General features: G+C 39.6%; 1 protein-coding gene across 1 annotated transcript in view; it reads left to right on the top strand.

The window, feature by feature from the left end:
- The window catches only part of fto (FTO alpha-ketoglutarate dependent dioxygenase), a 164,552-nt gene that overhangs the window by 44,532 nt on the left and 105,742 nt on the right, over positions 1 to 14,278 (top strand). Inside the window, exon 7 of the mRNA XM_041792294.1 lies at positions 7,970 to 8,089. Within this exon, the coding sequence (XP_041648228.1) occupies positions 7,970 to 8,089 (120 nt within the window). The remainder of the gene's footprint in view (positions 1 to 7,969; positions 8,090 to 14,278) is intronic.

Genomic DNA, 14,278 nt, shown 5'->3' with positions numbered 1-14,278 from the left:
TGTCCAGACAGAGCTTCACAAATAAAAAGCAACTTATGACTGTGACTGTCCCAAGCAACCCATGCCCATCATAATAAGGAATAAAATAATTTGAACACCATGTGCAGTTGTTCTTTTAGGGAGTCAAAAACAACAGTACAGCTACTTAATACTTGCACTTGGAGGCTCTTTGTGACAGTGGCCTAGTTAAAGCATGTTTGTGATATGGCGTCAACAGCATCACAAATTAAGTTGCTCTGGTTATTATTTTTGCAGATAATCTACTTGTTAAATTTAATTTCATGGTATAGCAAAATCAAAGTCTATGAAACTGCTCAGCAGAAATAAATACTAGTGAATAACTGTCCTTTCCATTTCCTCATCAGACCGCACAGGCAGTCATCTGATAGCTTTTAGAGCTGTTGACTGCAGAATAAAAGCTCACCAGATTTCCACCTTATACTTACCTATTTGTTTAATGCCTCTAGTATGAAATCCAGGTTGTTCTCATTTGTCTTGGTCTGTGATGGATTGTGAAGCAGTAGCCTCTCCATATGTTATCTAAAGATGGAGTCAGACCCTGCTCCCCTCTCTAACCCCTTTTTACACACAACAACGACTGATGCTGACTTGGGGTATTGAGGGCTACAGTGGGGTCAAAAATGTGGAACTTGTGGGGCCGTTTGCAGAGCTGGTAGCCCTCTGTGCTAGCTTGCCGCAGGCCAACAGTTAATATAGCTCTTCACCTCTCCCCCTTTTTACACCCCTGGGCTCAAAATGCACATCCTAGCCAACGCAAGCACCCAGACCCCTCGGCGGGATACCATAACAGATGAGTCTGACGTAAGGTTGTTTAAAGGTTGTAGACAATATTAATTATTCAGCACTGCCAAACAATAGGCCTGTCTGTGTGAGGAGGAGCACTGTGCTAGTTGAGCTAGCAACATCTGCTATTTTGCCACATAGCACCACAGGATTACCAAGCAGAGGCCCTCAGCAGGAGATCAAGGCAGGTTAATTTAGGAAAACAGGCTGCTATTTATAAAGGAGCAGGTGTGTTTAGGTACAGTATGTATGTGTGAATGTTAAAGTTCCTGGGTGGAGGAGGGTGCCGCACCCAGAAGGCTCAACCCTACCCTACCTGGCACTCATAATGATCGATGTGGCCATTTGTTTGCAGTTGCCCACGAGAGCAGAACAACCACTTAAATGATGTATTGTTGGTGGGGATATTTATGATGGCGGTCTACTTTAGTGCTTGGCGGGTGCATATTGCGTGGGTCGTGTTTGACATGGACGACCGAAGAGCGAACAAGCCTGAGACACACAGGCATGCTGACCTGAGCACTGCCTTATGGGCCCCCTTCATAAAAAATGCTTAAAAGCAAGCTAGCACCAGCTGACTAGCCATGGGTATTGTGCAGTGTGCTGCAGCGGGAGGATGGGATGGAGGTTGACACTTGTCAGAAGATGTGGGCGAGCTGACGATGATGAAGCAGAATGTCTGCCACCTGAGTATGAGTGTTCAGGGACGGGGCGGGATGTCGAGTTGAAGTAGGGGTTGATGGGAGACAGAAATAAAGAAAACTGGAGTCCCCACCTGTTTGTTAAGCACCGTCCCTCTCTCTGTCTCTTTTTAATCTTACCTCCTGTCTTAGGTTGCAAAGGGGGGGAAGTCGAACATAGCATCACCGTGCAGCCCCCATGTGCACGTTTGGCTTTGAAATGCTAATCCCAGATGCAAACGTCTTGTCTCATTTAAAGCCACTGTGTCACTTCCCAGGTGGGTGTGTGACAGAGTGCCCTGAGGGACCCCCTCTAATGATGCTAGTCCCCCCACAGTAAATATTGAAGGGAGGGACAAGGTTTTCCCACATGTTCTGGCAGAAAGTAAACTGTGTGAAGCAGGTGTGTGTGACCTTCCAATGTCCTGTTTTCAGGCCAAAATGTCTCCCCAGGCGACTAGGTCTTTGCTTGGCTTTGAAACACCTTTCCTGAGGGGCTTATAGAGGTGATATGATTGTAATCTTATAAATCAATTTCCCAAACACTCACTGCTGACATAAGACCTGTGCTGTGTATAGTTTGTGCTTTTTATGTTAAATTTCACAGTTTCCAACCTCAAGAACAATCTTGTTGCTGTTTTAATCAATGTGAGACATTTTTGTTGTTAATTCTGAGAGTCCAGTTTGATATTTAAGCTTTTTCTTTTCATTTGCCCATATTTTTGTTTCAAAGTGCTATGCATATTAATCCCAAGGGAGGAAATGTTTATGTTTTTGATTGCATTTTTTGTTATACGGACCAAATTATAATATGGTGAGGTTTAATTATAAGCCCTCTGTGGGTTTCAATCCTCACCCGCATAATTCTGTACTCCTTAAAGTCTTGAAAAAAGTCTATCATACTGCTTATGAATAAATAACTACATAAAAAATATTCTGGAAATGAAGGTATCCAAGCTTTACCAACATCATTCTTATCTATATATTAATTTTTCCCACACACTGTATATATTTAGTGCCACAATCAATAAGAGAAGCATTACATCTTCAGATATTTGCAGGTAAGATGTGCCATCAAAACGCCTGCATGACAACCACCCTCAGAAAAAAATATTTCTATAGATGCACAATATATTAGGCATGATGTCATTACCAGTAGATATGAGCTTTAAAAGGTCAATTTCAGGACTGGCATGTCTGATTATTAGGCTGTTTAAAACATACAGCATATCAACCTTAAATTTTGGCAAAATGTACAACAGTACTATCAGGTATAGGTGGTTGCCTAGAGTGCCACACACTCAAGGAGGCCCACTGTGAGCCCTGAATGTTTTGAATAAAGCCCCAAATGTGAAAAAACTACCAGGCTGTCTATTTCCCTACAGTGTTAATTTCCTCAACTAAAACTACAACTAAAAATGTTTGTCAATAGCTGATTTCCAAAACAAAGACAAAACTAAGGCTAGCTGAAAATAGATCTTTGGGGACTAAAACTAAAATAAGTTTAGTTTTTGGCAGAGAGACTTAAATAAGATTAAAATATAGTTAACTTGTCCATTCAAAATCTGTGATATTTCTTCACTGTCTAAACTAAGCTAAACTAAATCAGTAGCTCTGCTACTCCTCAGCTGTAAAAAGCAGGTATCTAGCAAAGTTTATAGAGCACACTAATATGATTTAGCACCAGATTAAGCCAAATAGAAGAAATGTTTTTGACTACAAGTAAAGGCTTAAATGTAATCACATTCTGTGGACTAAAATTAGACTACAATATCTTTGTCGTTGCATTTCATAGGTAGATTGAAGATTATGATACAAACCTAACCCCAGAAAAAGGATTCTGCTATGGACTTAAAAGGATATAAGGAGACAGTAAATGGTAAATATTTGATAATACAAGGCGCAGATGACATTGTACTTGTCCACTGAGCGATCTCTGTAAGTTTTTTTAATTGAAATGAAAGAAGGAGCAGTGGTCAACTTATGTTACATCACTGTTGCTGTAGGGAGGCTAGATGTGGCATAAAGGGAAAATTAAGTATTTGATTAATCGCGATAAAATAAAGGTGCACTAATTGTGGACCTAGCTGAAATACAAAGAAGCCTCTGTGGCACATTAACTAAACAAATTTCAAGCATTTAAGTGTTCCAGAAAGTGTTTTTCTACTCACAGAGCATTTCGTTAAGTTAACTAAGAGTTACTGTTGTGGATATTTAAATAAGCTGATAATTGATTTATCCTTTTTATTGGCATTAGTCAAGGCAAAAATGAAGAAGCTCTGAAGTTGCAGCGAGTAAGTGATGAGTGTAAACTGCATCACTGGTTTCTACAAGAGAGCTCGGGGGACCAGTTCTCCTTGCAAATCTGTGAGGAGTCTGGAAAACGTAAACAGAAGCCGTCAGGGTGGGATCGATCCCACTCTCATCAGCTCCCACCTAGGGGTCCTGGTCGTGGAAAATGATTGGACCCGCTCAGGGAATACCATGAAGGTCTGGAGGAGGAAAAAAACCTGCCTCATTAGATGAGTAAAAAGGGGGCTACTTGGACACTCCAGAGATGCCATTGTCAGTGTAGGGGCGACTAATGTGGGGCTAATGTTTAGTTAGTGTGTCCATCACCTGGAGAGATGGCAGCGACTGCTGCAGGGGAGCCACAAGCTCCCCTCTCGCTCCCCCATGCCATCTCAGAGAAAAACTAGCCCTAACAACCACTCTCTCTTTCACACAGACTTTCGATCTGTCCGCCTGGAAAGGTGGTATTTAGTCCCAGTTCCCCTCTTGGTAACTCTCAGCTGGGTGGCCAGACTCCAAATGCCACAAAGCCAGAGCTCCTCAGCAGCTCTGGACAGTCTGCTTTGTGGCGACCACTGGCCTGCGCAGTGGGGAATAGGCGGCCATGTCAGCTCAAAGTGGAGACACAGGTTGGTTTCTTCTCACTAAAGGACAGGCAGACAATCAGAGAGATTGAAGGAAGGACTGACTGAGAGAAAAGGACGTCCGATATCGGCGCTGGCAGCTTTGTTGTGTGTTTGAGCTGTAGTGATCGAAGGGGAGTGCATTTGGAGAGTGTTGAAGGTACCATAAAGGATGACATTTCTTTGAAGAGTGGGTTGTATGGAGTGACTGAGAGGCTGCTGAGCGGTGCCACTGTCTGTGTATTCTCCCTGACATACCCCAGTCCTTGCATGTCATCCCCGCTGTGATCAGAGCCTTTTGGAGGCAAATGGCAGGATGATTCTGTGTGGAACATCTCTCATTCAAGTTGTTTGTGCAAATGTTTCACACCCTTTGTTTTTACTTGCTTAAGGAACTGGACGGTAGGTGCAATGCTTCATAAGACAGAGCAAGTAAGACTTTCAACAAAATATAGATAAATGATCTTACTTTTGATGCTCTTTCTGACCAGATTACAAAATTAAAAGGTGATATGTTGGATGATATGAAATTGAAATTTCTGGCAGGCAAATTCATTCAACTTCTACTCTGTTTTCTGACAGTCTTATGTGCAAATGTAGGATCTTTCATGTTCTTGCACAGCAGTGAAAACACAAGGGTGGATATGTGATTTCTACTTTTCACTGTTGTCAACACTATAGAACTTGGTTTACATCTCATCTTTTGTCTTAGGTCATTGACAACATTGACTTCTTAATACTTAACAAGACCTCAAAAGTAATTTGTTTCATGGTCCCCGAAATCCTATTAACCAGTGCAAATTAGTCTTATAAGAGCATTTTTAGATAGACAAGGTTGGAGGAGAGTGGGTGACTGGTTTAGTGAAGAATCTGCATTTTTTTTTTTAAACGGCATAAAATGAACAAGGACAAATAGTACAAGAAAAAATGTTTTTCATAAAAAGCAAATGGCCTTCTTAAGCCTTGTTGGTGAATTCAGAGCTCTACAAAGGGTCTGTTGTATACATTCACTAATGCTCTATTAGAAGAACAGCAAACAAAATAGTTTTCAGAAAAGGAACAAAAGCTCTCTCGGTCCCATGTGATACGGGACTCCTTTGCATTGAACCTCTTTATGTGTTGTACAGTTTGAAATGGAGTGTGCATTGTTTATGGTGGATGAAGCTTTGTAGGAGGTTTTGGGGGAGGGCATCTCACAGTGTTTCACAGTTAAGTTGGCGGCAATTGGGGCAATCTTTGACATCCACACTCACACTGGCAATTGTATGCACAGGAGTTAACAAAGCCACTCTTGCACCGCTGTAGACAGATACACCTAAGAGTGCAAAGACACTGCTAGAAATACGGGAACAAGCACACAAATATACGCAAAGAAAGACACACTTAGGAAAAGATAGGCTACACCTGGCTACATGAAGCATCGTTGTGAGGATTAAATCAGCACTTCAAAAGAGCAGGAAACAAAAACACTCCCAGTGGAGGAGAGAGGAGCAGCTCAGCAGCCGAGACTGTCATCATCAGACAGAGCAGAGGAGTGGAAGAGGAGGGAGGAGAATGAGGAGAAGAGGAAGAGGGTGGAGTTTTCCAGGTGTGCTGTCTGGAAGGTGTGTGTCTGTGTATGTAATAAACATTTGCAGGGAAGAATCTGAATGTACTTTGAGAATATTTTTGCAGATGATGCCTTCTGTAAAAATGTGATTGTGATAATGACCAAGATTTAAATTACTGTCTCTTAATTATGAAACATGTGTCTTAACTGTGTTGTCTCTTTTAGAGCTTTGTTAAAATTTTCTTTGAAGTTGAAGACTTTCAAGACCTGAAAAAAATGTAACATTTTAATACAATGAATATTTTTTTTTTTTAATAAAGATTAGCTTTCTTTATCCTAAAATATTTAAACAAATTAATTGTGATTAATTAATTACAGGGTTGAAAATGTGATTAAAAATGTATGCTGATTAATCACACTCTGATGTCATCACACAGCCAGCTAAAGTAGCTCTGTAAATTTGACTGGAACACAAGTGAAAATTCTCTGTGTTTTTTATAATTTTATGGATAAAATCCATATTCATACAAACAAACAGCATTTTAGATTAACTAGTAAGAGGACACTCTGAACTTGGTCTTAAAGTCTCCTGTTTTAAAAGCTAGTAGAAAGTTTTGATTCCATTCAGAAGCTAGTTCTTTCTGACTATTTTGTTAGTGTTATGTTTAAATCTTCCAGTAATGCAGTCTTTCACAAATTATTGACATATGTAATGGACTGCGATTAATTAATTACAAAGTCTTTGATTAATGTGGTTGTATGTTTTAATTGAATGATATCTCTGATATTTTGAAAATATCACTACCTTGTTAAATTAGTTGACAGAAAATCATCAGTTATTCATGCTAGCTAAGTTTCTGTCATAATTTGTAATCTCTCTAAAGTTATTTTTCCCCCTTTTAATTGTGACACAAAATCAAAGCTGGTCTGTATCCAAACACGTTAGTTAAAGGCAAGAAATTTCAAATGCAACAAAAAGTTAAATAAATCACAATTAACCACAGAAATTCTTAGATTAAACTTGATTGAAAATTGTAATGGTATGACAGCCATTGTACTTTTAAACCAAAACACATTCAAAACCATTGAAAAGAGTAAATATATATAGTGCTTAACAAATTTATTAGACCACCACCCAAGGTAAGGTTTATGCCACAGCTGCCCTAAATTAACAGCACTGGTAATGACCAAAATCATTTTTTATGTTTCTGTAATGGTTAATACACCAATATGTAGAAGCTCTTTAACCTAAGTGATATTTTTAATGCTAAAGTATAATTATTATTGTTATCCATGAATTTTCAAATTTACTGATTTACAAAAAAAACAAACAAAAAAAATTGTCAAGCACATTATTATTTCTTGATTAATATGTCAAATTATAGTTATTTACTTGAATTCCTGAACCGAAAAATTGGTTTTAGTGGTTGAATGATATGCTTGATTAATTTTTCTAACTTCTCAGAGAAGCCCAGTGAGCCGCCTCAAATTTGGGTATAAAAAGGTGAATTCAGTTTGAAATTCCTCATTCCTGTTCAAAATGATAAAATGTGGAGAGCTCACTGAAAATGAAAGAGTCCACATTAAAGCACTTGATGATGCTGGATGGTCTCTGAGACGAATATGACAGGTGGTCTAATAAATTTGTTAAGCACTGTGTATATATATATATATATATATATATATATATATATATATGGAAAAAAAACATATATAGAGTACACTGTAGTAAATTGAAAAAAAAGAACAAAATTATTAGAATAGTTAAAAGTAAAAAGATCAATGATCAAAAGAAAGGAAACTGCTTTGCAGTATGGTAGTTTTTAGGTGTCTATTGTTCCTTATTCAGCTTTTTAAAATATTGTTGTCTATCAATGAATATAATAGTTTAAACTGGGGATTTGTGAAAGTTAACATTTATGGTACTTTATCAGGATTTAAAGACCTATCAATAACACCAAATGTTGAACCATTTTTTTTTTCTTATCCTGCATGGTATGCTTGTGTTTGTGTGTCTGCAGGTGGAGTTCGAATGGCTGCGCCAGTACTGGTTTCAGGGCCAGCGTTATGCCCGCTTCTGCAGCTGGTGGACCGGACCGATGGAGCAACTGGAGAAGGACTGGAAGCTCATGGAGACGATGGTAAGGTTGTGAACACACTGCTGATCATGTAGCAGCATCACCCCAGGAGTCAGTGGAGCACATAAATTTTTACTTATCCTTCAGTGCTTGAACTAATTTCAGCTCAACACTTCTGTTTCAGAGCACCGGTTTTGTCTTTACTAGGAAATTTTCTTCTCAATGGTGACATTCCTGTTTTAGAAAACTGATAAAACTAAAGCAAATAATTAAAACCTTTCTTGCTACGCAAAACCTCTTTAGTTTAAGAATATAGAAAACTACATTTATTAGCTCTAATTCAAATATGATGAGGACAACTCAAGCCTCTTATAAAAGGTATCAACAATGTTAATTTCACCCAAACTTTTTTTCAAGGGTAGTAGATAATAAGAAAAGACTAAGGAAACAAAGTAAAATTGGTTTTATTTTTCCCTTTCTCCACTTTATGAGCAGCTACATGGCTGGCAGAGTCACTCTGTTATTTTAATACCTTCACCTTTCTTATTTGCCAACATGCCTCCACTTGTGCTCCTTAAACAAACTACATAAGTGATCTGCTGTCCAATAATGCTCCTCACAAGGGAGGGTGTGTTAAAAATTACACGATGGATTGTCTAACTTCTCACTAGGGTACATTATTAAGGATGTGTCATTGGTTTAATCGCTGCCTCACACAAGTTTTATTACAGAGGAACGTGGGCGCACAGCTATTAGTTAGAAACCACTGTAAAGGAGTCTCACTTAGTAATGTCAGACTCATAATTAAGTCACCTTAGTCACAGCTCGGTACTGTACGTATACACTGCAGACTCACACAGATACAGCAGCATGCTTGGTCTTGCTTCCTCTCCCTTCACAGACGTCCCTCTTTCATAGATTTCAAAGAGTGTGTGTTCATGTATGTTTGTGTGTGTGCGTGTGACACCAGAAGCAGCAGGGGGCACTCTTGTATCACTGTAGCAGCAGCTGAGGGAGCCAAAGAGCTGTGCTCCTATTTTCCTTTCTGCTCCCTCTCTCTCTCTCTCTCTCTCTCTCCCTCCCTGTGCCTCTTTATGTCTCTCGCCCTCTCCTGCTGTCTCTGGGAGCTCTCTGTCTCTGTCAGTGTCGAGCGCTGAGCAGTAATCACATCTAATGCTCAGGCGGGGATAAAGACAGGGGCTGGAGGAGAACAGTACTGCTGCTGCCGCCGCTGCTCGCCTCTACTCATGCTCCCTCTCTCTCTCTCCTCCTCTTTCTCTCTCGTTCTCTCTCAGCCTGGTAGAGGTTGGGTGGTGGTGGTGGTGGTGGGGTTAGCAGACAGGGGCTAAACTCATCTAGAGCTCGACCTCCAAGCCCAGATGAAGTGTGTGATTTGGATCTGTATTTAGAAAAGGGCATCAGTGAAATGTGAGGTCTTTCTGTCTCTGTGTGCTGTTGTGTCTCTGTCTCACTTTAATGGGCAAGCAAACCATATCCTCTGCATCTGTGCTTTGCATGTGTCACATGTGGATTTTTGTTTTGCAGTAAAAAAAACTCTAAGCAATAAAACAAAGAAAGAGAAACTTAAGAGGCATAAAAGTTAACTTTAAGTTTTTAGAAATGTATTTTCAAAAAGGGGGAAATGCCATCTATTCTTATTCTCTTCAGTTGAAACCATTCTGATTTTTTAGATATATATATATTTTTAATTTGAATTGAGTTTATTCTTTTAAGTATCAAACACAAAAGCAAGACTATCTTCTGCAGAAAGTCGTACTGAGCCCTTGCAAAATAATACAGTAGTGAGTGCATAAATGTAATCACTCAGTATTGTGATGAAAGACAACATTATTGCTCTCGCAAGCAATATTTACATACATGCATCGACCTCTGATGAAAAGCACTTTATAGATGTGGCTTATAGATTTTCCTTTTGGAGCTCTGCATAGCCGTGGCTTTCCTGCAGTTAGATTAAAACGCATTTCTCTAAATTACTTTGAGTTATTTAAATTATGTGGCTTCCCCCTGCATTCCTTTATTGCATATATTTTACTTTTTCAACTGGAAATTGACAGTATAGTGCAGAAATTCCAAATGACCTACTGTGTGCAGATGCTATTTGCCATTTTATTTATTTAGATTTTTTTTTGTTCGTGCCTGCAGAGGATATTTTAATACAGCCTTATTTTTGTCAAATTTGATATCACCACGGGTATTTTAAAATAACAAATATATGGGTCTTTAAATAGGCTTTATAAATTGACACTGTGTTGTTTTATACACCGTGCTGTAGCAATAAAACAGCCTATTGTTTTATCCTGCTAAGATAGCAATACAAACAGCCAGCCTTCCTCTCTTTATTGTCATATTTAGCACACAGTGTTGTGGGGATGCGCTGGGCTATGTCTGCGTTTGTTAGGCCGTATGAAGAATATTGCAATATGGGGGGGTGACTCTCTCCTGTTTATGGATACTGTCTCTCCCTGGGGCTCCTCTCTGCTCCTCAGCCTGTTGTCATGCAAATGCTCATCCTTCCATTTGAATGACATTCTGATAAAATACATAAATAAATAAATAAATACATAAATAAAGAAAGCAACACAAAACAAGTCCACTTGCTTGCTCGCCTCATGAATTCTTGTGGTTCCTTGATAGAAACAAAGAGACGCGCTGCTGAATAAACTTCATGTATATTTTTATTTTAATGGTGAGCTAAGGTGTGTGTGTCTGTGTATGAGAGAGAGAGAGCAAAGGAGAGAGAGACATTTAGGGTAGGTATAAGGTAAAGGTTATTTGTGGGGGGTGAAAAAAGGACATTAACTTAAAGGTGTTGCGTTCCTTTGTGATCCAGGGGGCTAAAGTCCGTTTAGACCCACCTCGCTTGCCGCTTTTTTGTTCCCTTAGGACTCTGCTATCATGGCTATCATACAATAGTGACATTTCCTTAAACTAGCAACAATGAATAGCTTCTGTGTGACTGACAATAGACAGAGAGTCTTGGCTTTATGCAGAATATTTTAAATACCGGTGTGGCATTTTTTTTTTATCTCTCCTCTTTTCTCTGTGGGGGAGAAGCGACGAGCCCATGAGCACATCTCTCTCCTTTTTTCTCCTGTCCTGTGTGTGTGTGTATTGGTGTGAGCTTTCGTGTGTGCGTGCCATTGATGTTAATGTATGCACTTGGCATGACTTTAATTGATTTAGCAGCTCTGCTTGCACAGTACAGCTTTTTCCCTAATTTGTCACTTTCCTGACTTCTGTGGCTGCTCATCTCACAACTTCAAAAGCCACCGTGGATGCAAAGAGATTTCAGTGCTCTCCGTCTCTCTTTCTCTCTCTCTCCCTCTTTATGCTCCTTCTTTCTGTTGTTCTCTCTCTCCATCTCCAGCTCTCTCGCAATATCTCTTGTCTCTTTCTCCCTCATTTGACAGCAGAGCGAGCCTTGTAGATGGAAATCTTTTCAACACATATCAAGGAAATTAATCGACTTTCATAATAAACGGGAGCCACTCAGTTGAATACATTTGTATACTTCAAGATGTACAAAACAGGAAGTGGTATCGGGGCCATGTCTTCCTCTACTCTATTCACCCAGCCTGTCACTCCCTGTTTTCCGACGGTTTGGTCACATGTATACGCCGTTTCTATTTTTCTTTTTGTGTAGGAAAATTAACCCTCCTGTGATTTTTATTAGAGGATTCAAGTGATGACCATTTCATCTTCTCCCTTCGTTTTAATAGCAGTCTTCGGAAACAATCTGGGCTGCTGAGGAGGGTCGCACTGCAATCATACGCGGGCTGGCTTAGTCGCCATCGATAGCTGATTAGGTTATTGACCTACAGCATGTGGAGGAGGGGTGGTGAGGAGTCTGTACAGATAGATACAAGAAGAGGGAGGAGGTTTATAAGAGAGAGAGGTTGTGTGTACATTGGGGAAGGGAAAGGGGGGGTCAATGTAAATGTTATTGCTGTGTGAGCTCATTTGATCAAAGTCCTGGAAAGGTTAAGCGAATCCAATCTGGTTTTGTATGGCAGAGTGGAGACACAGGCGCTGGGGAAGAAACCCCCAGGACGAAGAATGGATTATCATATTGGCGCTGGAGTAGCAGGGGCCTCCAACGGACAGTTTACCCCGCCCGTAATGCGTTTAGACAGCAATTGGCCTTAATAACCTTTATTGACTTCAGCGGGTCAGTGCCAAGAATCTAATTATCAAAGTGTATCAATTTCATTGGAGTTTAGAGTTGCACCGCTCACAATAATTATTTTAAGGTCGGGCCAGGGCAATTAATCCCCTCTCCACTTATTTGATGGTTTTGTAAAACATTATAAATGTTATGGTTTCTGTTGTGCTTTTCGCCGTAAATTATTTTAAGGAGTAATATTTTGTAATGCATTATTCTGAGAGCTTTCTGCGCTGGTCGAGCTGAGGGGAAAAAGGCAGTGTATTTGGAAAGCTAGAGGCCACAGCTGAATCATGTTACAGATGTTTACCAGCAGTCATTTTTCTTTCTCGCTCATTGGTTTACTCGCAAAGTCAGGCAGAGTTTTATACCCACTTTATATGCACACATGGAGCCCAGATTAATTATAAGTGTGAACTAAGCAGTAAACTGTTTAAAGACCATTTATATTGCTCATTATGAAGCCATTTATTATCTCTTACATTAAATCACACTGCATTTATGCACCATATTGTTTTGCATTTAAGCTCTATACTGTGCAAATAGGCTTATGCATTTATTTTATTCCAATTCTCTTTGGTTCTTACCCACATAGATGGTATGTGTGTTTTTGTGCATGCATGCGGGTTTTTTTGTGTGTCCATGTGTTTTTAAGCTTGTGTGTTTGCAGTGTGAACGAGAGAAGTAAATGTGCAGCTGCACGGTAGTTTATCCTTCATTGACAGTCAATATGTGCTGTTACCTGGATAGCAGCAGCTGTTTTTCCTTATCGCACAACATAGACTAGAGGCCTAATCCACACATTCATTATTGCACGGCCTTGTTTACCCGCGGCTCCATATTAGCTCGCTTGCTTTGCACTATTTAGACGGTGCGGTATAAAAAAGAAATTACTCAAAGATTATTGTTATTATTCATTTAAAGAGGAAATATATGGCTGATAATACATTTTACATCATGCAGCAGCTTGTGTTTGGAAACATAAAATGAAAAGAAGCAGGAAGAGACAGAGAGAGAGAGAGAAGGAAGGAGAAAATGTAGCGGTGCAAAGGTATTTGCAATTCTCTTTGAAGTCCCTATTCAACAGGGTAAGCTGAATTTTCGGCGGTGCCTGATAGTGTTCTGCGTAAATGCTTAAACCCCTTTAGAGAATTTTCATGGGCAGATACGCTGTGGCTTGAAGGGAGCGTTTATGTTACCTGGAGCCAATGCAGCCTGCAGCTTTGTACCTAAAGATGTACACTAGTGGTGAATGGAATCCCACAGAGGTTTGTCGATGACAGGATCTCGCTGCAACATCGCTGTAAGCTGAGACAGGAAAAGAAAATGCTACGAAGAGATTTAACCCTGCCACTTCTTAGCTGGGATCTCATATGTGACTTTTTAAGTACATGGACAGGCCAAAACAATGGGATAAACAGACCAATAAAAAGGACCTAATGTATCTACTCTGGAAAGTTTTAAAGAAACTTTGGATTTTTTCAGCCTCCTTTCAGTGGTTTATTTTGAAGTCTCCCTGCAGCACAACAATATAGAGCCTTTTTTAATGTCATGAAATAAGATATTAAACATACACACAGGCTTGCGATTTGGTCTCTTTTTTTGAGTTTGAGATGTTCTGCACAGCAAAACTCAAATCGAAACAAGTGCATTTGTAAATTTTTTGTTTAAAAGGAACCACACACATACTGTATGCCAGAGGTTTTCAAACTTTTTTGCCCAAGGCACAGCTGTCAATGAGGCAAAATCTTAAGGCACTCCATATTCACTTCCATGCATAATAGCCTCTTTAAAACTTATTGTATCTTTAGTCATTCTATAGTTTGAGTAATAATGTATAGTTTTATACATTTCGAAAGCATACCTCGCATACCCAAAGGCATACCAGCGTGCCTTGCCAGACCATTTGAGAACCACTGCTGTAAGCCATATTCACCTAAAAGGTTTACCCAAAGGTTGTAATTTAAGATTTGAAACAGAAATGAGGGCCTTCATTGCTTGTACTGAGCAGAAAAATCTTCCAATGGGGAAAGCAGAGTTTACCTGAATGTCTTGATGCACTCAAGAAA

Source organism: Cheilinus undulatus, linkage group 1 (assembly GCF_018320785.1).
Source record: "Cheilinus undulatus linkage group 1, ASM1832078v1, whole genome shotgun sequence".
Taxonomy (NCBI): domain Eukaryota; kingdom Metazoa; phylum Chordata; class Actinopteri; order Labriformes; family Labridae; genus Cheilinus; species Cheilinus undulatus.
The sequence above is the reverse complement of the archived record's forward strand: the minus strand, read 5'-3'. Positions and strand labels throughout refer to the sequence as shown.